The sequence below is a fragment of the Phyllostomus hastatus genome, unplaced genomic scaffold, assembly GCF_019186645.2.
Source record: "Phyllostomus hastatus isolate PE091 unplaced genomic scaffold, TTU_PhHast_1.1 phas_contig_40, whole genome shotgun sequence".
Classification (NCBI taxonomy): Eukaryota; Metazoa; Chordata; class Mammalia; order Chiroptera; family Phyllostomidae; genus Phyllostomus; species Phyllostomus hastatus.
In genome coordinates this window covers 836705-860459 of record NW_025333872.1, presented here as the reverse complement: position 1 = coordinate 860459, position 23755 = coordinate 836705, and the positions used below count along the sequence as shown (strand labels likewise).

The 23755-nt window shown below is 40.7% G+C and overlaps 1 protein-coding gene across 4 annotated transcripts in view; it reads right to left on the bottom strand.

Annotated features, from left to right (window-relative positions):
* Nucleotides 1-862: 862 nt before the first annotated feature.
* KCTD20 (potassium channel tetramerization domain containing 20) overlaps nt 863-23755 on the bottom strand; it is a 30672-nt gene continuing 7779 nt past the window's right edge. For 2 of the 4 annotated variants that reach the window (XM_045843088.1, XM_045843090.1), the window contains 8 exons: nt 18687-18740; nt 14629-14832; nt 11665-11935; nt 8748-8850; nt 8282-8402; nt 7055-7252; nt 5556-5666; nt 863-4337 (listed from right to left, as the gene is read on the bottom strand). In XM_045843088.1, coding sequence (XP_045699044.1) covers nt 4045-4337; nt 5556-5666; nt 7055-7252; nt 8282-8402; nt 8748-8850; nt 11665-11935; nt 14629-14791 — 1260 coding nt within the window. In that variant the 5' untranslated portion in view covers nt 14792-14832; nt 18687-18740 and the 3' untranslated portion in view covers nt 863-4044. Of the gene's footprint in view, nt 4338-5555; nt 5667-7054; nt 7253-8281; nt 8403-8747; nt 8851-11664; nt 11936-14628; nt 14833-18686; nt 18741-22501; nt 22608-23755 lie in introns of those variants that run through there. The other 2 variants (XM_045843092.1, XM_045843089.1) reach the window with 2 other exon arrangements.

Genomic DNA, 23755 nt, shown 5'->3' with positions numbered 1-23755 from the left:
GACAATAAGCAGGTATTGTCACTTTTGCTTACAGTTGAGTTGCCCTGGATACCACCTACCCTTGTACTCATGGATCCAAACCTAGTATTTATCCTTCACAATTCAAGTCATGTGTCACCTCTAGAATTCTCTCGTGAATTCTACCCCTCACAGTAAAAACTGGCTCCTCCACCCTTTTGAGGTTCCTGAATGAGCTGGACTGTTCATAAACATCTTCATGTGATTATAAAAGGCCTTTTGACAGAACTATATGACCTACACAGCTTGGCACAAAATATACTCAACAGGCCGTCTTCAGAACATGTTCTAACCTGTGCTGATACAGGCAGGCCTGCTAGGGAGGCACAGGCTTGCTTTAGCACCCCTTGAAGTTGCATCACCAGTATGCTCCCAGGCTAGGCAAGCCGAGGGGCCTCAGTAGATCCCAGACCCGAGTAGGGCGCAGTCGGATACCAAAGGATGAGAAAGTCTCTACAGCAGTGTCTCCAAGGGACCTGCTTGCATGCCGCTCTACCCTCCCACCTGCTTTTCATTGCTGCCACGCTTCTCACTTGCTATAAACCAAAACTGGGACGTGGAAGTTTGAGTCCTCTTTTAAATTTATATTTCACTTTGCGGGATCCTATTTAATTGAGTTTGAGGGCTCAAGGAGTCTGGAATGCAAGGAACTAGGGAAGGGAGACCACTAGGCTCTGGAAGCTGGAGGTACAAAGAAACAGCAGGGTGGGAAACACACAGGCTTGAGGCGAGACCCACCCACAGCCACTGTAGGAAAGGAGGCTGTTCTGGGCAGGCCAGTGCTGCTCCTTTCAGTCCCTTTTAAACTCTTCTAACTTCATTTTCTTCTAAACACACACACAAACACAAATAATAATACTTTATTATTTAAAAAAGCATCCCAAATATAGGATTTCGTAAACACTGGTAGGTGAACATGTGCAACTTTAAACACAGAGGCAAAACTGAAGGCATTTTGCCTTAAGGAGAAAATGTTCTGCAGAGGTGGTCCCGCCCAGAGCACAAATGTCGCTCCATCTCCCACAAAGGCATCAGGTTTGCTTTCTGAACTCGGCCCATTTCAACAATTTCAAACTGACTGCAAGAAGTGGCACTGAATCAAGTACTCAAACCCCTCCTTAACTGTCTACTTTCACTCGATAAAAAAGGCTCCATATCACACTTTGACAGTGTGATTTAAAGCCTTTGTTCTGATTGTTTTTACTTACACAAGGAACTGTTGGGACACTATTTGCAAATATATCCATCCTTCCTGGGCTTATTTCATAGTATTTTTGTAGACCTGTATACATTAGGTATCACACTGTTCTCTTGGATTTTAGTTTAAAATAATATTGGCTATTGCACATTGTGTGCAGTAAATCCAGCTACTTTCTAGCTTCTTTACCTTTTGTTGTCATTCATTCTTTCTCAATGCCTTTCCACCACTTTGGAGAAATCAATGATGTCACCAGACACATTTTAACATTGTTTCCTTGTCCACTACTCTTAAGAGTCCTCAATGGCAGATGCTTCCTACTCATGGTATGTGGTATGATGCAGACACAGCCCTGGATTTGAAAGATCAAATTCAGATTCATCTTGGCTTGCAGAGATACCTCTGAGTAAGACAGCCTGCATAAAACCATTTCCTTATGAACATGTTTCTGTATAAACTGCCTGGCTTAATTATTTAGGCACTTAGAAATAACACCAAACCTGAGTCCCACCTTTTTTGTCAGAAACACTTCTTGCCCAGGGGGCCAGTACCTGACCATGGGAACAGAGCAGCTATGACCAAGGGGAGCCACAGATTACAGTGATGCTGAGCTCCAGGCTGGGAGGCAATGGGGTGCAGGAAAAACCTCCCTCTCCAGCAGAAGCAGCCTGAGGGCCCAGCTTTTTCCCCAGTCACCATCACCTGGTGACACTAGCAGATTTACCTCCACAGATTTTCCGCGGGGTTGAGGCCAAAAGCATGTTAACCCAATATGGGAAAAAAGATCTAGTTCTTGAAAGCCTGAGTAAGTGTATCTTTTACACAGAAAAAAGTGTTAAGTACATGCCATACTTTCATACCTGGCTTTCTACCTAAGCAAGGACTAAATCAGTATAGCTGCAGCGGGGTGACACTTACTAAATGTTAACGACACGTCAGTTGTTGAACAGAAGTTATACATAACAGACTACATAAAGACTGCAAATTTCCTTTGCAATGACAAGGAAGTCTACTGAAACATGTAAAGGAAGCACTATTAAATAATTACTGGACTAGTCAACTACCAGAGGGCATGAATGTTTACTACTAAGGTCACAGCCACCCTTACATCAAATATTAGCCAAGTTTCACAGAAGTAAAACTACCCTCTGGCTACAAAACAAGTCTAATCCCAAGCCCTGGCCTTCAGCCTTACAAAGGGACACCAGTAGGAACCGGAAGTCTGTAAAAGGGTGGTTCAGTTTAACCCCTTTTACGTTTTCAGAGTAAGGAACAGAGCGTTGATTTCCACTGTGATGCTGACTGCATGCACAGAGAACACACTTAAGACATTCTTGTTCTTCAAGTCTGGAAAGGGCAGCTTTCAACACCCTTCTCATGTCACCTTTGGAGGACTGGGACTAATGCAGTCATGAAATAGAATCAACTGCAGTACCGTATGGGAGTGGGATTGAAGACCGGTCTTGTTCCTGCCTTAAAGAACTTGAAGGAAACTATGTGCCTCTCTGTCATCTGTGAGGAGCACATTCTCTGGGTAGGGGACGGGAAAGCCAGCCTGCACATAAAGTGGGAGATGCCCCCAAAGTCTGTTGGGCTGCAGCCATGGGGACATCGGGGCGGGGAAGGTGGTTCAGTGCACGGAGTGATCTGGGTTGTCACACTGTGCATTAACACATAGCTGACAGAGCAAACACAATTAATAGGTCTCATTTCCCTTCAACTCATCCTTCCTTTTGGGATGACATTAGTGTGGTTTCTTATCCAGTGTGAGCAGCTGATAGGCTATTTCAAAAATTTAAAATATCCTGATATTTAAAAAAAACTCCATAAGAATGAAAAGAATATACAAAGAAAAACCCTGTACTGGCACCAAGCCTGGGCAGGTGATGCTTCCCCACCCAACTTCACCCCAAAGGCTCCCTCACTGGAGTTCTTATAACTCTCCTGCTGAGAAACTGAGCCCTTTTGAGAAACTTTTGCGCACATACTGAAAGCCTGTAAGTGCCATCTAAGGCCTCGCAGCCACACCACAGCCACATGCTGATCCGGGCAGAGACCTGTGGCTTCACACCAGACTCCGAGCCAGGACCATCGGAATGGCTGACCTGGAGAGGTTCTTCTACTACAGTTGTGAGTTTCCTTCAAAATTAGTCCTTTATTTCAGCTCAAACACCATGAAGCTAAGGTTTCATAAATATTGTTATGCCATTACCCTTCCTGTCACAGAATCTGTGTGGTTTGGGATTGTTCACTGCATTAATGAAAAAACAAAACTGAATTTAAGCACCTACAAATTTCCTTTTAGACAATTTGAATGAGAGCCTACTTCTTCCCTGATGCAGTCTGGGCACAGATGTCACCAGGGGTGGCATCTTCATTAACCCCTAATGAGTATGCCATTAGTGCCTGTTCGCAAAAAAGAGATTGTCTCCTTTTAAGTTTGGTCCCTTTGCTACTAAGTAATGTGCCTGGTATAAAGCAAAACACACAAAAGCCAAGAACAAAGCATAAAAGATGAGAACTGCTTTGCTGAATGAGGCAACAGGAGTCCTGACTTCCTCTTCTGCTTCTGCAGTTACACAAAGACCCAGTGAACAGCACCAGACCTAAATTTTCAAGTTACCAGGGCTGCTGCAAAGCTGGTAGCTGATTACCAGTGAGTGCTTTTCATCCCCTGCCAGAGGTGCAAATATACCGAAAGGGGTGCAAATTAATTATGGCAGAAAGGGAAAGGAGGGAAGAAGCATGTCTCTTACGCATGGGGAGGATTGGCTTTGGGTAGCCCAGAGGGAGAAAAACTTCAAATAGGGGTGGACCCATAGCTGGCCCTAATCCTGAAAGTCATTTGAAGCCATCTGAGAAAGCGGGGCATTTAGCCGATCAAGTTCATCCACTTGGGGCGGGTGATGCATTAGTATCTCCTGGTCCTCCGAGACATCCTCTCCAGCGGCTACCAGATTAGTGAGGGATTTACTCCGAACACACTGGAAATCCACATGGCGACTCTTTCCTTCTTCCTTTTCCCATGACATCTGGATAAAGGGGCGCTGCACATAATTATAGATTACTTCAGATCGACCACCAGGTCTTCTCTTAATTTTTTCTTTACAGGTAGGATAACCTGAAACAGAAAAAGGCCATTCTCATGACTTCAGCAAATGCTCACTCTGGCTTCCATCCTTCCTTCCCGAATCAATTTCCTCCCAAACCCAAAGACTAGGCACAAAAACTACTAGGGAAGTGACCAGCCTGTGACCATGTCCTCCCAGCCCCAGTCCCCTACAGGCTGTCTTTCCTGCGGCTCAGCTAGTTGGCCTTATCCCTAGAAGAGAAGTAACAAAAATTCCTTCTGGTGGAAGGGAGAGAAGCCTCTTAGTAATTTCAGAAGCCTTAGTTGCTAGCAACAATACCATAGAACAAAAGTCCTGCTAGGGCATGGCTACTCCAGGCCTCTAATTCTACTGCCTGGCAGGCACACTGTATGAGAACTAGTTAAGGGAATGTGGACTGCCTAAAATATCTGAAAGGTGGTCACATGGCAATGGGAGGAATCTTATTCAAGTAGCTTCAGAGTTCAGACAGAAGCAGGAGGCGGTCACCTCTAAGATATGCAGCAGGATGCTCTGGTGGCAGAACAGTCTGGTGTGCTGCTCTGGGAAATGGAGAGATCCCTGTCACCTGTCCCTGGGGTCTCCAGAGAGAGGGGAAGTACACAGTGGAAAGAGGTTTAATAGATGACCTTAAAAATCTCTTCCAACTTTAAATTCCAACCTAAGTCAGACCCAAGGAAGGTCTGATGGGTTCTGTGGGCAAGACTGAGACAGTAAAAGTAGCAAAACACAAGAGTCAAAGACTCATGGAAGGGAGACCAGGATGGCTTCTGCACCGTCTGGGATTCAGTCTCTGAGACCCTTCCATGGAGCCCACAGGTTGGGAGTCATTGTCAAGATCATTTAAGGCAATTCTGTCTATATACCCAGGCATTTCTCAAAGGTATATAGTAGAATAAACTTGTATTTTCAGTCTCCAAGCTACAGCTTTCAGAAGGGCCATTCCAGATCCCAGAAAGATGTGCACCCAAGACTGTTGGCAAAACAGCTCTCCCACTTCATGAGCCCACGAGACCTGCTCCATTTACCCACCAGAGGAAATAAAATGAAAAGGAAATGTAAGTGCAAACAAAAACAGAAATAAAGATCCTTCACACTTGGGTAGAAAGGTAGTTTACATGTGTGTTCATTGTCTAGGAGCTCTGGAAGCTGGGTTTTAAGAACACAAGCTGGGCTATTGTTCCAACCTGTTCCATAAGCTGCACACTGACTGACTGGGACATTGTTACCTTCAATTCCGATGCGAATGTTTTTTAGGCCCCGTTCCTTTAACACTGTTTTAGCAACATCCCGATTCTCAATATATTTGAAGAATCTGTAGAGCTTGGAGCTATAAAGAACTGGGGCGGAGAGAGGGGGGAAAGATGTATGGTTAGCTGTGGAGCAACAACTTCCGTAGAGGAAAGAGATGAGCTAACCGAATCAGACTAATGAAAGTTGTATTTCTTTTCACCCTGAAGCCACAAAAATTCCAGATGGATCACAGATTAAATGTTAAATAATAAATTAACCATAAGAAAGAAAACATACAAGATATTTTTATCATCTCGGGATAAGGAAGGCCTTTCTGGGTATGACATAAAAACCTAGAAGCAATAAAAGCTGATACTCTTGACTGTACAAAAATACATTCCTACTCAGTCAAAACCACTATCAAAGCTAAAAAGACAAATAATCAACTGGAAAAAATATTTGCAACTCATATTACAAAGGGCTAACTTCCTTAATATATAGAGAGAATAGTGACAATAGGAAACTTCCACAAATTGCTAAGTAAAAAACTAACAACCCAATTTTCTAATGGGTAAAAGGCACAAATACAGTAAACAAAAAAGGAAATTAGAATGGCTCTTAAAAATTAAGATGTTCAATCTCATTCATAAAATGAGAAGTGCAAATTAAAACTCAAACAGCAAACATAAAAGTTTAGTGAAACATTGTTTTGGTAAGGGTGCAGAAGACCTTCATATGTTTTGTGAGTATAAACTGGCTCAACATTTATGGAGGATAATTTGGCAACATCCATCAAAATTATGAAAGTACAAAGCTTTTGACCCAGGAATTCCATTTCTAGGAATATTATTCTATAGAGATATGCATGAGTGAAAAGACTGTTTAAAAGGATATTCACTGCAGCATCATTTATAATTTATAGCTTAAATGTCCATCAACAGGGCTCGTTAAATCAATTACAGCACAACCATGCAATGAAATACTACAGTGCTATAAAAAAGATCACGGAAACTTTTCATGTAAGAAATGGTGTACAATAGTCCATAATACTACAGTGTCACTTGAAAAAAAGGAAAAACATGTAAGAGCTTATATGTGCACACTGAAGACATCTGGGAGAAATGGGGAAAACTGGGCAGATGAGGCAGGGAGGCGTGAATAAGACCTTTCAGTGTATATATGCCTTTGTATTTTTTGAATTCTGAATTATTACAAATTCAAAAGAATTTAAAATTAAAAGAACGACACCGCCATCTACTGTGCTGCCTCACGACTGACCAGGGCCAGACGGCAGCTGTAGCACAGAAGGTGAGCACCCACCACACCGCGCGCCGAGGCATGACGGTCAGACCGCATCTCTAGCCTGCACTGTCATCCGGGGAGTGTGCTCACCGCCAGCTCAACAGTGACACTCACGGGGGTTCTAGGATCTAGCTGCTACACTGGGCAGCATGTTTCTTGCTGAAAACATCTATGTTATGCAGGTGGCTCCTACTTTGGGAATATTCCTCCCCCATGGGTGGGGGGTGGTCTTCATCCCAGTCCACAGAATCCTCGTCTGTCAGCACAACGATGTGGCACTCTCGCTCCCCTTTCTTGGCACAGCCCACCATGATGGGCAGGATCAGCTCTTCGAGGTAGTGATCAAACTGCTTGTGAGCCCCGTCATTCGACAGTTCATGCAGTAAAGCACCTGGGGAAGAAGTGCAGGTGAGCATCCTCTCTGCCCAAGTGTGTACGCTACTGGAGTGAGAAGGACTATGGGGTAATAGGCTGTTGTCATTGATAAGGCCCAGAGAAGTGACCCACTGATGGGCCAGGATTGTTTCCTGCTCCAAGGTGATAACTAAGATGACTTTGTCAAGTATGCTTCACATTCTACCACGCTTCCACTGTCTCATGTTGAAAATCCCTGAGCACTCTGATCAGAGGTTTTGTTGAACACAGTGTCATACCATAAACATTAATTCTACAAGAAAAAGAACCATCATTTGGGGATGATTCTTTGTAGTACCTCTTCTGAATATGCTCTGGATCTCAATTTCATGGAGTTAGAGTACCAGAGAAGAGGAATAATTTGAAGTTTGGTGATACCAAGGGGCTTGCTCTAAGTATGTACTAGACTGGTAAAGAAACCACAAGTCCAGAGAACTTTATGGAATCTGCACGGAAATGTATCATGAACTTCAAAGAACAATTTCAGGAAGCCTAAGTAATGATAAGATCATGGAATTTGTAGTCAGACAATTGGCTCTAATTTCAGTTTTTAATGCTTAGAGCTTTGAACAAGCTAAAATTTCTCAGTCTCATTTGTTAAATGGGTTATCACCCATCTTTTATGGTTATTTTAAGATTTATGCCAAGTTCATATCTGTAAAGCACTTAGTAAACACTAAGTTAATGATGATAAAAATAATCATAGGAGCCCAGCCGATTTATGCTGTTTGACTTTATTTGTGAGACTCTCCACATATCAGACAATCAGAACCTTTATTTGTTAAAAGGATGAAACACTAAGGCCCCAAGAGGGGAAGGAATTAGCTTGGTGACTCATGGTCAGGCCAGGTTTAGAACCCACTACCCATTCTCTATCTGCTCCACTTCCTCTCAGTGCTTTGCAGCAAGAGAGGAAGCAGGACAGTATCACATCTCTGACTCTGTGATGATTTTCAACCCACACTTCAATTCCAGGCAAACTAAGTTTAGCTGTTCCTGTACTTACTCAGATCTTGACATCGGATAGTGTTGAAGTCAAAGTTAATGCAGAGATAGTCACATGTATCTCTAAGGTCTGGGATAGAGATGCCATCAGGACAATTGATGATACCGGTTTTGTAATAATCCTGTAAATAGATCAGGAAGAAGAAATACAGGCAACGAACAAGATGAAAAATTATCTCTTCAACATCCTATTCATTGCTGGTTCTCTTAAAGTGATGGACTATTAGCACTATCACCAAGGTGGTTGATTCATTTAACAGCAAAGTGATTCCTGGCTGTCCTGACATGTTTAATGAGAAATTGATACCCACTGAGTTCACACAGACTTAAGTTACAGGGATGAAAAATAAAGTGGAAAAGTCAGTAACTGGAAACTAAAGACCCTGAAGTCAGGGACACAGGCTGACGGAACTCTCAGGGCTTCTGACCATGTGGGCCGAGGGCGTAACAAAAAGGCTCCTGCATACCAGCACCGTTCGAAAGACAGTCGCGCTGATTCCTTCAGCGATCTCATACTCCCCCTTCTCGTTGGGCCGTGTGAAGTTGTACTCTCTTCCTGGTCCAAACATCCTGAAAGACACCAGGTGACAATGTGACCTGCTCCAGCAAGATTCTTCAGAAGTAGGACTTCTTTCTTCCCTTCATTCTGGGGAGACTGCATTTCACTCTCTCCTAGTGTGAGTGAACAGAGCCTGGCCCAGCCCCCACGATGTACTCAAGTCTTAGGAAACACCCTTCAGACTGGAAAAGGCAGCAATTGCTTTCAGCATTTGAGTGCAAGGAGGCATGATGCTACAAGTCCTCTGTTCTGTGACAGCAAATGAAGTAAAACAGTATCTGCAGGGCCAGGCCTTGGGAAATGCCTGCAGTGCATGAGGTGCCTCTCTGGCCCTCCCCACGGACCAGGAGTCTGACTGTACTGACCGGGCAGCTCAGGGAGACAGTGTCTCATGCTCCTGGCCTTTCCTATTCCTTTCCCTCCTCTATCGACATTGACTGTTCTGGTATGCAGTCCTCAATATTCCTGAGTTTTGCTTTTCAACATCTAATCCAATAGATGAATCTGTATTTGTAGGTACAGATATGTTAATGCTTTTCCTTTCCTGGTATGTTTTAATGATGAAGCTCTTAGATGGGCGGGAGGAAGCTCTTCTTTAATCCAAGGAGTAACTCTTAACTATGGGAATGTCAGGTCAAGTAGAAAAGGAGGGTAGGTGTTATCAGGCTCCTGAGCAGTTTGACGTATTTCTGAGAGGAGGCCTGCTCTGGGCACACACTCAGATGTCATGAGGATACAAGGCAGTCTGGCTTTTCTTACTCATCTTCTGCCCTTCGCCCTCCCGTCTCTCTAGTCCCCTCCAGTAAAACTGGCCCCATGACTGCTGTGACCGCTGCTGTGTTTCTGTGCACGAGCTGTGGAGGGGGAAGCCAGCACCAAGGAGAGGGAAGACAGTTACTATCTATAGCCAGTCTGATCTGCGTTCCCAGTAGGGGCTCCTGCCACTTCCTTCCCTAACCTGCTGGGAAGCCCTGCTGCTCAACTGTTCAAAACTGTCAACTTCCACTCTGAATTGGCTGCTTTTCAAAGGTCTGAAGAAGACTCCGTATCACATGCTTTCCAAATCATTAGATCATACATAGGAAGTCCATCCTGATAAAAGGTGTCTGCAAAGAATGCTGACATTTTCCTGGAACGCTCTGGTTGCAGTCTAGCCGAGACGGTTATGAACCAAATAGTGAACATGCCATAAATACAACCCGCCCTCCCTGCCCCTGTCATCAGCCGGGCGTAAACTCAGAGACAGTTCTCTAGTAGTGGCAGAGATCTGCATTACCCCATTCTCAACTTCTCACTCTGTCCCCTCTGTGACCGTGATCCACATCCATAAGCTCACTGGCTGGGCTTATGAATACTGTATGTACCTACAGGACACAACAAACCTGAGTAACTCAGAATCCGTGATCTTGGCCAACTCAGCTAATGAGCTATTTAGGTAAAGAAACCAGACTATCGTCTTGGAACAACCCACACCTAGATTCAAAGAACCACTGTCACCTGAGAATCTATTACCTAGAAAATGCTTGCCTTCTTCTCTTTCTCCTACTTTCAGAGGAAACTTACTGCAAACAGCCGGCCTGCCCTGAGGAACACTTTCAGGCAGGGCGGGGGGAACTGGAGGCCGGGCATTAGCAGTGGTAATACCAAGACTGAGTACAGTTAGTTGAGTCTGATAAAATATAGGGTCAATTTTGAAAATGTTTTAATGTTGTAGTTTAATTTTAATTGAGATGTTTGAGAAATGTATAGGTTTGGTTTTGATTAAAAATGGTTCATCGTGACTTTGTATGTATATGTTCAAGTAAACATGTATTTGAATAGCTACATCCCATTTAGCCGAAGATTCAGGAAATTAGTGCAGTCCACTCTGATTTCTAATTCATTTCCAATTAGTTCAACGTCTTGAGTGAAGTTACAGCTTTAAATAACATCTACTTCTAAGTAGATGAATATCCTCAAAAGCCAAATGTGTGTGTGTATATACACACTCATTTTACTCTTATCCCGTTTGCTCTTCCTCATGTCAAGGTCTACGCCCGTTAACCCCCAGCCCACACCCCCAGAGGGCTGCTGGCCAGTGCTCCTCCTGAGAGTCAGTCTCTTTCCATCTTCTAAGTTCTAACCCTGAAAAGCTGGGGCAGGAGATGGTGAGAGGAGGATAAGACCACAGTCTGAATTAAACATGAAGAATAACAAGAGCAACCAGGAAACAACAAAACAGCCAGATACAGGGACTCCGTTTCAGAAAACAAGCAGTGATGGAGGCTCTGGGAAACGACAGTACGACGTCTGTTCCCAAGCACAGCCCACAGACAGATGGCAGACAAAAGAATGCGTTTCCGAGAAACGGCTGTGGTGTTTGTCATGTGAAACACCTAATTGTCTTTTTTTTTTAATTAAAAGACAAAAGACGCCCCCCACCCCTAATTGCACCTTATCCCAGTGTCTTTGACTTGTGGAACTTAGAAAACATTGCTTTTGTGAGGTTATGCAAGTTGTGAATAGAAGAAATTAAGTGTCTGACTTCTGTTTTAGAGTGAGTTTATAGAGGACTAGGGAAGGAGATTTAGCAGATTATTTTACATAGTTCTGACCGCACTCCCTTTTGTTCATTATATTGGCTTTATAAATAAAATACTCAGCCCCCCTAAATCACCAACACATGTAAGGTTTTTTACCAGCCTGAACTCCCTGTCTCACCAAGTAGGAAGGCAGAAAAATCAGCAATGCAATGCCTTTTATTTTCATATCTATAGCAAGATAAACAGCAGGGATTCTATTCCTAGAGAACAGAGTGCATTTGGAAGGAAATGATCATCAATTACCTTCCCAACATGGTATCCGGATGAGCAGTGAATATTTGTGGATTCACCACAAAACGTGTGCCATCTACCAGAAGCGTCACTTTCTCTGGCGCCAGGGAATGAATGTTATTGCCAAAGCCCACAGTGCTGTTTCCAAATCGTTCCAGAGTAAAGGGTTCATGGTTCCGTTTATTTCCGCCTTGGAAGCAAGAGCCTTTGACGTCTTCGAGAAGTGGCTTTATGTGAGGGAACTGAAGATTTGCTGGCTGAGAGGCATAGTCAGGTGAAAGGTCTAAAAGATCATGCAAACAAACCAAGTAACTTGACTGAAAAAAGCTTTGGGGAGAAAACAAACCCAGTGTTCTTAAAAAATAAAAATTAAACAACCGCCCCCCGCCCCCAAGATTTTTAGAGGTCATCAGGCAAAAACTCCTTCCTAGAGACCATAAAGAAAAAATACAACCGGGGACTTATATTGGACCCCCAGCCCCAGCTCTTTTCTGTGGGTGGGGGAGGGGGAGGAAGGAGGGATCAAGTAATACCCACATTTTAAAATAAAATGATTAAAAACTTTAAAAGTAAACTTTTACATGGTTTTAAAAAATTAGACACTAGAGAAGACTTCCTGTGGAAAACCAGTAATCCCCTGCCACACCCCATGACTGCCCTGGCTTGTTCCACAGAGGTAATTACTTTTTCTGTTTTCACTTCCCTCCCTAATACTCTTGTATTTCCTGTGTTTTAAGGAACCTGTTACCTCTGTGTGATTAAACTGTTTATTTTCCACATTCTTCAAGAATGTTTCCAAATTTTATTTTCCTGAAAGATAATGATAGACTCTAATTGCCTGATGTATCACTTTTCCTAGAAAAATCACAGAGAAATGCATTTGCGCTATCACAGGAGAATCCTAACTTCATCAACACCACTTTTTGAATAGGCAGATCTTGATATCAGCAGCAAAATTACAGTGCAAATGGCCTTGGATTAGGATTCACGCTTGGAATCTGTTTTTCTATCACCAAAGAGCCATTTTCTTTATGTACTTTATTTTCCTAAACCCGTTTCATCCTGTGTAAAATGAGAATGTTCACTGCACCCACCTTACAGGACTGTCAATTGAAAGTACGTGAGAGCACTTAAAAACGTGCGACACCACGTCATGCAAAAGAGGTGTAAAAGGGAACTAATGAAGTGTGATGTACACAGAAGACAAGCTGGAACAACTGTTTACTAAAGGGGTACCAGAGGCGACACTTAAATATGCAGTTCTCCTAATGTATTTTATTTTAATGTTAACAAATATTTTTGAATGAAAAATTTCAACATATTGAAGCACATACTTAATACAATATGTTTATGCCATTACCTAGATTTGGCAAGCTCAGTTAACATTTTTCTACATTTTCTTCAAGACTTTTTTTTAAAGAAATAAAATATAGATACAACTGAATGTCTCACTCCCATCCTTGTATTTTAAATTTCTATACAATCCTTAATGAACATGATTACCGCCCATTTTCAGGCATTTAGATAACCAAATATACTGTTAGCTAGAGTACACTCAATTTCCCCCCACTTGTTTCTAGAGAAAAGGAAAAATCTAGACCAAAAAATACAATTTAGGGTTCATATCCTACAGCTTCTGTAGGATTTAAATTTTTACTGCGGCCCTCATTTTGCCACACAATCCACAGACAAGCTAGGAGCAAGACACACCTTCACCACCAGACAGGCCTTCACGGGCAGTGCTGTTTTACGAAATGAAAGTGGGTGTCGAAGTCACTAATTCAGTTCTCTAGAAAGCTTGATTTGCCCCCCAGCAATGAAGCAATTAAATTAGATTCCTGAAGGATTCCTCAGGTTTCACCCTTAAATGCATGAGCAGGAAAAGAGACTCATTGCACAAATTCTCCCTAATGGTACATGCTAGGGTGGCAGTCAGTCACTCTGTCCGTTGATATATATAAAATAATAGTAGAGGCTAACCAGAAAGACACAGGTTCAAATCCCAGTCCCCTACATCTGAGCAAGTTACCTAAACTTTTAAAGCCTTCGATTCCTCATTTTTACAAGGAGGACTAATCTAAGCAGGGATTTGCAAACTTTCTGAAAAGGGCCAGGAAGTAAATAGTCTGGGCTTTGTGGGCCATCACCTCTGCCCTGCAGCAGGAAAGCAGCCACAGACAATATGTAAACAAATGGGAATGATGTCTGTATTTCAAAATTTTATTTACAAAAATAGGCAGCAGTCCAGTCTACAGTTTGCAACCCTTGATCTAATGAGACGTATGTAAAATTCCTAGCACAGAGAGTGTTCAGTAAGTGTAATTGCTATTATTGTTGCTGTTGTTTTTACTAAAAGTTAAAAAGAACCTAATAGTTTAAGAGCTTTCACATCCATTATCTTCCATCCTTGTGAGGTAAGAATATGCATATCCCTGTTTTCTAACCCTGGCCAGTGTGGCTCAGTTGGCTGGAGTGTCGTTCCATACTCCAAAATGTTCAGGGTTTCATTCTTGGTCAGGGCACATCTCTAGGCTGCAGGTTCGATCCCTGGTTGGGATGCGTGTTAAGAGGCAACCAATCGATGTTTCTCTCTCACATCAATGTTTCTTTCTCTCTTTGCAAAATCAATAAACAATTTAAAAATAATTTTTAAAAATCTGTTTTCTAGATTAAAAAAGTAGGGTTCAGAAAGATCAAGGAGCTCACTTGCAGTTACAGCTGATGGGCAGCAGAGCTATAACTTCCATCTGTCTTCTGCCTGGCAAACCCATGACTATTTTTCTTACACCATTATCGCCAAGTTAGAGGTGCCTGGCTGATTTTTTGTGATGGTTTACCTTTATATAATTGTGATATGTAAGCTAAGACAATTAACTGGATATTTTATTTAGATTAAGAACATATTTGTCTTCTGGGCAGAGGAGATGCTCAGGTGTCAGAAAGCCCTCCACACTAAGTAAGATCTAATCACCATACCATCATTCCTGGGACCTAGAGGGTAGGTGAGGTTTTGAAGACCAGAAGAAGTCAGGCTATTTGTTTCTTTTTCTTGGGCCACAGTTGAGCTTTCATCCATCAGGCAGCTGGCCTCCTGCCGTAATAACCTGTCACTCTCACTGCCACGGTGAACATTCATCATTGGATTCTACGCTGAACTGTCTGCTCGATCAGAAAAAAATCCTGCAAGACAGGAATATGCATGATTTAGAACACTTTCAAAACAGGTTTCCAAGGGCTTCGTGGCACGCAGCCAAACTAGAGAACTGACAGCTCTATGCCTCTCATTCTTGTTCTGAGAAGAAATGACATCTTAAACATTTCTGTGGTTTTATACTGAGAGAAACTGGCTTATTTAAATGGTCTGTTGATAAACCTGTTACTAGGGAATAATTTCAAGCTTTATCCGTAAACAGGCATTGAATGTACTAACTTTAGCTATATTCATGATCAATTCTACATATTTAATGGTGATGCAGTAAGTTGGTGGTGTTTGTACTACAGAGACACAGGAAAGGAGAAGTCCAATTGGTCACTTAAGGAAAATCTGCCTACAGATTTTAACAATGGAGACACACACACTCCTGGCAACAATGAAACACTAGATGTCAAACAATCACAATAATGCTAGTGTGAGAGCTGAAACTAGAAGTCACCTGCACTAAAAAAAGCAAAATGTAGCCCTAGCTTATGTGGCTCAGTGGACTGAGTGCCCACCTGCAAATCAAAGAGTTGCTGGTTCAATTCCCAGTGAGGGCACATGCCTGGGTTTCGGACCAGGTCCCAGGTAGGGGGCGCATAAGAGGCAACCACACATTGATGTTTCCCTTTCATAGGGCCAATTCTCCCTCCAGCAGTGCATGATCATCGTGAATAACACCTACTGGGTGGATGCCCTGTGCAAGGTATTCATTTGCTGAGTAGGCAGAAGGGAGAGGTCAGGCAGGAAGCCTCATACCTTTCCTCCAGGTGGTCACGCCCTGTAGCCCTTCTCATTCTCACTGGGGGCTGTCCAACTACTGAAAACATTTTCATTCCTGAAGTTCACCCTATGTAGTTCTTTCACAGTTTACATTGTACTGATTTGTACTTGGTGTTTTGGTGGAAGAATTACCTGACATCACCAGCAATTTTTATGCATTGCAGGCTAACACCAATTTAGGAAGAAGTTAGGTCACTAAGGGCAGTATCATGTTTTAATACTCTGAATTTACAAGCATGTAAAGGTGCCAATAAACATTTGTAATGTGAATTAAATCCTGAATCTCTCCATAACTTGTATTAATACATTTTTTAGCATAAAGTTAGTCGATCAGTTAGTACCTGTTTTAACTTGGAGGAAATATAAAAATGACCACTTTGGCAAGATGAGTCAATATATGTGAGTCAAAACAAATTATTTAAAATTGGAGATAATTTCAGTTGATGAAATATTTTATTTTCAGACAACGACTCTTCCAACATTAGGCAAATTAAGGCAACAAGTGAATGTTCCAATAGAAAACTTGATATATGGGCACAGCTTTTCCATGATTACACTTTCTTAAAGTAAAAAAACTTATTTACACACACAAAAATGAAGCAACTTAAAATTTAAGTAGAGAGTGGTAAAGCCAAATAGAACCACTACTGTCCTCAAGTTAGATTCAGATGTCAAGACTGGTTCTACAGAACAGGATAAAGAATATCCATGGAACTGGAAAGGGCATTCTTACTAACACTGGAAAGACCAAAAGAGGATCTGATTCTTTACGCTTACTTGGTTTTGAACTACAGTGTTTTACTCAACCTATAGCTGCTGCTTCTCAACTCTTAACTAAATGCTCAAGAACCAAGTTCAGCTCTGACTGGTATGGCTCAGTGGATTGAGCGCTGGCCTGTGAACCAAAGGATCACTGGTTTGATTCCCAGTTAGGGCACATGCCTGGGTTACAGCCCAGGTTCCCAGTAGGGGGCGCACAAGAGGCAACCACACACTGATGTTTTACTTCCTCCCTCCTTACCTTCCCCGTCTAAAAATAAATAAAAATTTAAAAAACAAAACAAAAACCAAGTTCAAACTTCTCTTTGCTGCTCTCCAAAGACCTCTTAGATAAAAATATAATAAACTTGAATAAGCCTATCTCTTGAAAACTTGCAGTCTAGAAGACCAGCAATTTTCAACTGGTGTGCCACAAAAAATTTTAAAACATGCAATAACTATTTAGCCAGGGGCACTGATCTCTTTTCCCTTAGCCAGGGTGTCAAACTCATTTTCACTAGGGGCCACATCAGCCTTGCAGTTGCCTTCAAAAGGCCGAATGTAATTTTAGGACTGTATAAATTTAAGTACTCCTTAACTAGTGGCAAGGAGCTCGGTGCTGCCGCCAGGTAGAAACAAGGTGCTGGGCTGGATAAAACAAGGTGGAGGGCTGGATTCAGTCTGTAGGCCTTGTGTTTGCTACCTGTGCCTTAGACTGTCAAATAAAAAAAATCACCATATGATTTCACCTTTAACAGGAACCTAAACAACAAAACAAACAAACAAGCAAAATATAACCAAAAACACTGAAATCGAGAACAGGCTGACAGTAACCAGAGGGGAGAGGGGAGAGAATTTCAGGAGAAAAGGGGAAGGGTTTACAGGAACAAGTATAAAGGACACATGGACAAAAATTAGGGGGGGTGGAAATGAGAGGGAGGTGAGGAGCACTGGGGTGGGGAGTGGGCTGGGATGGGAGTAAAAGACAGAAACCTGTACTTGAATAACAATTTTTAAAAAATTTAAAAAATTCACAACAGCCAACACAATAGCTGTCTGATGTGAATGAATAAAAATTATAGCATTTTTTTCCTGAGCAGCAAAAAATATATTTTTTGGTGTGCCACGATATTTTAGTGATTAGTTTATGTGTGCCCTGAGATGAAAAAGGTTGAAAATCACTGGCCCAGACTGTTTGTATATATTACTTCATTTATTCCTTATAGTGCGTGAAAAAGGTTTCATTACAATGGATTAGAATGAAAATGCTTTCTTTCCATTCTATAGTACCAAGGCTCAAAAGTCAGTTTACCTTGTATACAATCAATTAATAAATACAAAGATACACTTGGAATTAGTAGAGATCTCCAAGGAGAGAAAAGAAAGTAACTTGCTGTGCATTAACAGACATTTTATTGGTATCCAGTTAATTCTTATTACAAATAATACATGACTATTTCCCTTCCTAAACAGGACCCTTTGATCATTTTCCCCAATCCTTTTAAGACTTTATCCTACACAGATATAATATTAAAAGCATATAGCTGTTTTAAAAACAAACTATATTCAATATGCATCTCCCATTCTGTAATATTTTTCTAAATTAATGTCGAGATCCTTCCATGACATCCCTTTTTAACTGCTATATATGTAATACTCTATGAGTCTATTCCATCTACAAATATTTGAGTTGTCTTTACTTAACTACTACAAATTACAATTCAATAAACAAGATCAGAGTGTACTGTGGAACTCAAGACAGGACCCAGTTTGTAAAGTTTTCCCAAATGAATTTGGCTGCAGAACTCCTTTTTTCAGGTAATTGTCTCAGGATTAATGCTTATTGGCACACACCTGCAGAAATCACCTAATCATTCCAACATTTCTGTAAGTCCCCTATGAACGAATTCTTCTATAATCCTAGAACAACAGAACAAAACTCTCTTGACCTATGACACCAAAAAGGTAAACAGACTGACACAAAATTCTTCAATGTACATCAGAGCAGTTTATTTATTTTAAGATTTTATTTATTTATTTTTAGAGTGAGGGGAAGGGAGGGAGGGAGAGAAATATCAATGTATAGTTGCCTCTGTGCACCCCCTACCGGGGCCTGCAGCCCATGCATGTGACCTGACTGGAAATCAAACAGGTGACCCTTTGGTTCGCAGGCAGGTGCCCAATCCACTGAGCCACACCAGCCAGGGGAAACCACTTTAAATTTAAGATTCATGGTCTATTCCCCTTCCAGGATGGATGTTTCATTCAATTTTGAATGTATATTTTCATTGCCTACCATGGTTCAATTCTGTAACCATCCCCCAAATGAATCTTGGTCCTCAGAACAGATCTAAGAAAAAAAAAAAAAAAAGAAAAGAAATAAGCAAAGTACTCCAACAATAGAGACTTCTATTGCTACAAAACTATTTTTGGCCAACAGTCCTAAAAGTCACAGTAATGTATAATCGCAAACAGCAAAGGATCAGGACATCCCTGGCAAACCTAACAGTAACTGGAGTCTGGTTCAGAAAACAGCTGGGAGAAAAATCTGAAGAGTTCAATGGCAAGAAAAATACCAATGAAACACAGACTGTATAGCTATGAAGCAAAGAAACTTAACATCCAGCAAGCCAGCTCAAACTTTACTTCCATACCTCATGCGTAAAAGCATTTTTATACACTTTGAAGAGCTACACAAGTATTTTTATTATTTATTTCACAGGTCTCCTATGAAGTCCCATATTTTGTTAAGTCTTGGTTTTGTTGACTTGGAACAGCAATACATTTAGAATCATGATCTCCCTACCTTGGGAAGTTTACATACAATCTTTGACAGAGGAATTGTCTCCACATATGTCTTGCACTTACATAAGGACACATTGGTTTCTCTCTAGAACACAGTCATCTCGAGTATTAATCCAAAATAATCTCAATAATGTGTTCTTTTTACTTGCAATTTCCTCTAATTAATTATTTCTGAAGAAAATAAGAAAATTAAACAGATCACTGTTCCGTTAAGATCAGTATCTTGCCACTGAACTCTTCAGATTTTTAAAATCCCGATGGAATGGGGTTGGGGGCAATCAAACTGAACACAGGTGCATTTCAAAAGCATTATGCTTTCAGTCTGTCAGCAGAACAAGGGTCTGATATTCTACTTCAGGGCCACGTCTCTTCTCTGTGAGAGCTGGGTGGTGGTGATGTATGTGGTAGAATGCCACTGAATTTGGTAAATAAATTATCTACCCCTCATCTGTACTTCATAATAAAATTCAGAAAGTAATCACATTTTTGCCAAACCTTCATTCCAGACACAAATCCTAGTCCTTTCAGTCTGTTCTGAAGTGAAACAACTCCTTTTCTTTAACTACTCTAATTGCCTATCATTGACTTTGGCCTAGTTCCATTACGCACAGTAATGAGAATCCTGCTAATGTTGTCTACAGAGGTGACCAGATTCCATTTTGCTTCACACATGTTCTCTGGTGATACCCAGAATTTTGGTTAAAAGAGGGAGAAGGTAGAGAAAGAGACAACAGAGGTAACAGATACAATCTAAAATGTCTCCACGATCACCTTCCAGAATACTACTGACTGATAGTTAAGAGGCTGTCATCTTCAAAATGTACTATGGGAGCATGCATGCACGTGAGTGTATATGTGTATATAATGTGTGTGTGCTTATTTATATTTATATCCTCACTCAAGGACATACTCATTGATTTTAGAGAGGGGAAGGGAAGGAGAGAAAAACATCAGTGGTTACCTCCTATATGCACCCTGACTGGGGACCAAACCCAGAACTTAGGAATGTGCCCTGACCAAGAACTGAACCCTCAACCTTTCCATTTATGTGACAACATCCCAACCAACTGAGCCACCCAGCCAGGGCTCTGTGTGTGTGTGTGTGTGTGTGTGTAAAAATAAACCAACTCTATTGATGTTTTTGTGTGAGGTTTCTATTCACTCCATTTGCATGTGCAACCCTAAAGTTCCAATCTCAGAAGAAACTCTGTCTTATGACTAAGGCTTTCTGGTTTTCCATTTCCAGATTATTTCTAAAAATATTAAGACCACACCAGTATTAAGCCCATATAAACTTTATTCTTAACATTTCTAAATCTTGGAGTTTTCCTACCTAATATCCCAAACCTGTAATAATTTAGTTGTTTAAATCTGTAGAGAGAGTGACCCTTGTAAGTAAGCTATTTCCACTGGGCCCTCCCTTCCCAAGTACTTGCTGTCTTCCTCAAAGAAGTCTGGCAGACTGGTGAGACATAAATACTTCTTAGAGACTTCTTGCTACATTTCTCCCCAAAGTACAATCTTCCATTATGGCTCTACCTTTACAACCATGGCCCTGGCAGGTTCCTAAGTCTCTCCGTGTCTCAGCTTGCTCACTTGTAAGAGAGAGTAATAACCATTAACCACACAGGTTGATATAAGGATTAAATGAGGTCATACATTTATATATCATGCTCAGTATGATGTCTGCACACAGCACGCAATGAATGTTAATTATTGTTATTATTCTTGAACTACAGAGTCTACAAAGCTTTTACAAACCTAATCTTATTTGATACTGACACAACCTCAGAAAGATATTTTAATTATTCTCACTTACTGTTGAAAAAAAAATTAAGATTTAGAAAGGTTAGCAACTTGCCCCAAATCACAACTCTAGCTAAGAGGCAGGAAGATTCCAAACTTAGGTCCTTGGATTCCCACATTCTCTTCAACCAATCACACTGCTTCCACTCTCTTGCCTTTCCTCCATTACTGATTATAAAAGTTATTCCTTCTATTATTTTTCAGAAATGAAAGAGAAAACCAGTAGTTTCCAGGATCTTTGCTATCAAGTAGGAGTTATGGTAGTAATGCAAGAATCCTGTGATAGATGGTTTTATTTTTCCATTAATAAAAACAGCATTATTAATATTTTACTGCTTATAAAAGCAATGTGCTCACTGAAAAAAAATCAGTCAATATAGGAAGATATAAATACTTTAAAAATCAACAAAGTTGTGGTGAAATCTTTGTATGCATATCTTTGGGCATCTACCCCATTATATCCTTGGAATAAACCAGAAGTAAACCTGCTATGGAAAAAGCTCTTTAAGTTTGGATATATCCTTTATAAAAACCAGATTATCCTTTATATATATTCCAATTTATAGTCCTTCCAGCAGCATGAAGTGTCCATGCTCCAGAACTCGTGCTAACAGTGTTTCAGTCTTATTTTTGCTTATCTGATATGTGAAATAGGATTTCATCCTAATGTAGTTATTTATTTTCAGCAATGCTTCCAAAATTTCATTTTTGACAGCCTTAAAAGTTTTGGGTGGGTAGGGAAAAAACCCCCACGCTGGTTGGATACTGGTAATAGCAGTGATTTATTCATATCTAGTTTGTCAGGCATGACTAGAATCACTGGGTATTTCCCAGGACTTGCTTACATCTCCCTGGTAGTCTGTGAGATAACACGATAGCATGGTGGGACCTGGTCAAGTAGCTCAGTTGGTTAGATTTGTCCTGATACACCAAGGCTGTGGGTTCGTTCCCATCAGGTCTCATATAAGCATCAACCCATGAAGGCATAATTAAGTGGAACAACAAATCAATGTCTCTCCCCTCCCTCTCTCTGAAAATAACTTAAAATATTTAAAAGACAGGATGACAGGACCACCCACTAGACTAAAGCAAAGCAGGTTATAGCTTTGGCTTTGTTATTAACTCTCCATGTCACCAAGAAAAACGTCCTTTAATCTTCAGTGTTTTAAGCCATAAAAATGGATGCATGTACCACTACTAAGATGGACAATCCTTTCTCAAATCGGATGTATAGAAAAGTCCTCAAAAAGCATAAAGCACTATCTGAAGATAAGAGATAAATGTGGGTATGGGCATCTCCCTTGTATGACCACTAATCATTGACTTGACTCTTTAAGTTCATCATGCTCCCACTTTGGAAGACATTTATGTTCTATTGTATAGTTTTCCTGATTTTAGCCACCTTTCCCTGTTTGGTGTAGTAAAATCACACACTGTATTGCTTTTGGAATTCTCTGAATTATTATTTTTTGTCTCAGTTGCCTAACTTTTCATTTGTACCTGATCTTCTGTGTCTTTCCACTTTCCAAATGCCACATTCTTCTTCTTTTCCTGCCAAGCTGTCCTATTTTTTTAAAAACTTTTACTGATGCAGAGTTTTAAAAAATGAAGACAAACAATAATCCTGCACTTGGGTAGTATGTGTTCATTGTTCCTGGCAGAAAACACTAAAAAGACAAAAATCAGCCATAAGTCCTCTTCCTGATTTTCCTAAGTATAAATACATAAATATATTTTATGTTTTATTTTTACAATTTGAAATTCTGCTGTACATACTATTTTGTATTCTCAGTATACAACAAACATGGTTGTATGTCAATAATCATAGTCTTACATCACTATTTTTTTAATTCTCAACTTTTAAAAATATTTTATTTATTTAATTTTAGAGGGAGAAGGGAGGAAGAAAGAGAGGGAGAGAAACATCCATCAGCTGCCTCTTGCACACCCCTAACCGGAGACCAGTCCCACAACCCAGGCATGTGCCTGACTGGGAATTGAACCGATGTCCTTCCAGTTTGCAGGCTGGTGCTCAATCCACTGAGCCACACCAGCTAGGGCTTACATCAATTTTTCAGTGGCACATAATTTCCATGGTTGCACCAAATTTTACTCAACCCAATACATAGATTTAAAAAAAAATTAGCCTTTAACCCATACATAGCTTATTTTGATATTTACATTAAGGTACAGATCTAATAAAATTCAAATGGCTAACCAACTAAATGCCTTAATAATATATTCTGAAGAGTCCATTTTTTCCCCTCACACTAACTTGAGATGTCAATTTTATCCAGTACTAACATATAATATATGCTTGGTGTAGTTTTTAAACTCTGTTCCACTGATTTATCTATAATTTAATATATAAATATTAAATATAATTTAATATTTTGCCATTGTTTTTCTGTCACTTATCTATTTAGAAGTTCTGAAATATTTTTAAGTTGTCAACAGGGACATGTTTTCTTCTAATCTTTAAAGTTATGTCTTAACTACTCATTTATACTTTTTCTTCTGCACTGAGTAACACCAGCTTTATTATAGTTTTAGAATGATTGTGGTAGTCTTCACTGCACATTAAATTTAATGAGGATGGCAACTGCACGCATCTGGACTCCCTGTGCCAGTTTACAACCCAGAATGTAGCTCTGTTGTTCTCTTATTAGATGGAAGTAAAATTTTGCTTTACTTATTACTGCCATAACTCAATCCACTGAAATATTAACAGAAATATGTGTGGATAATTGAAAC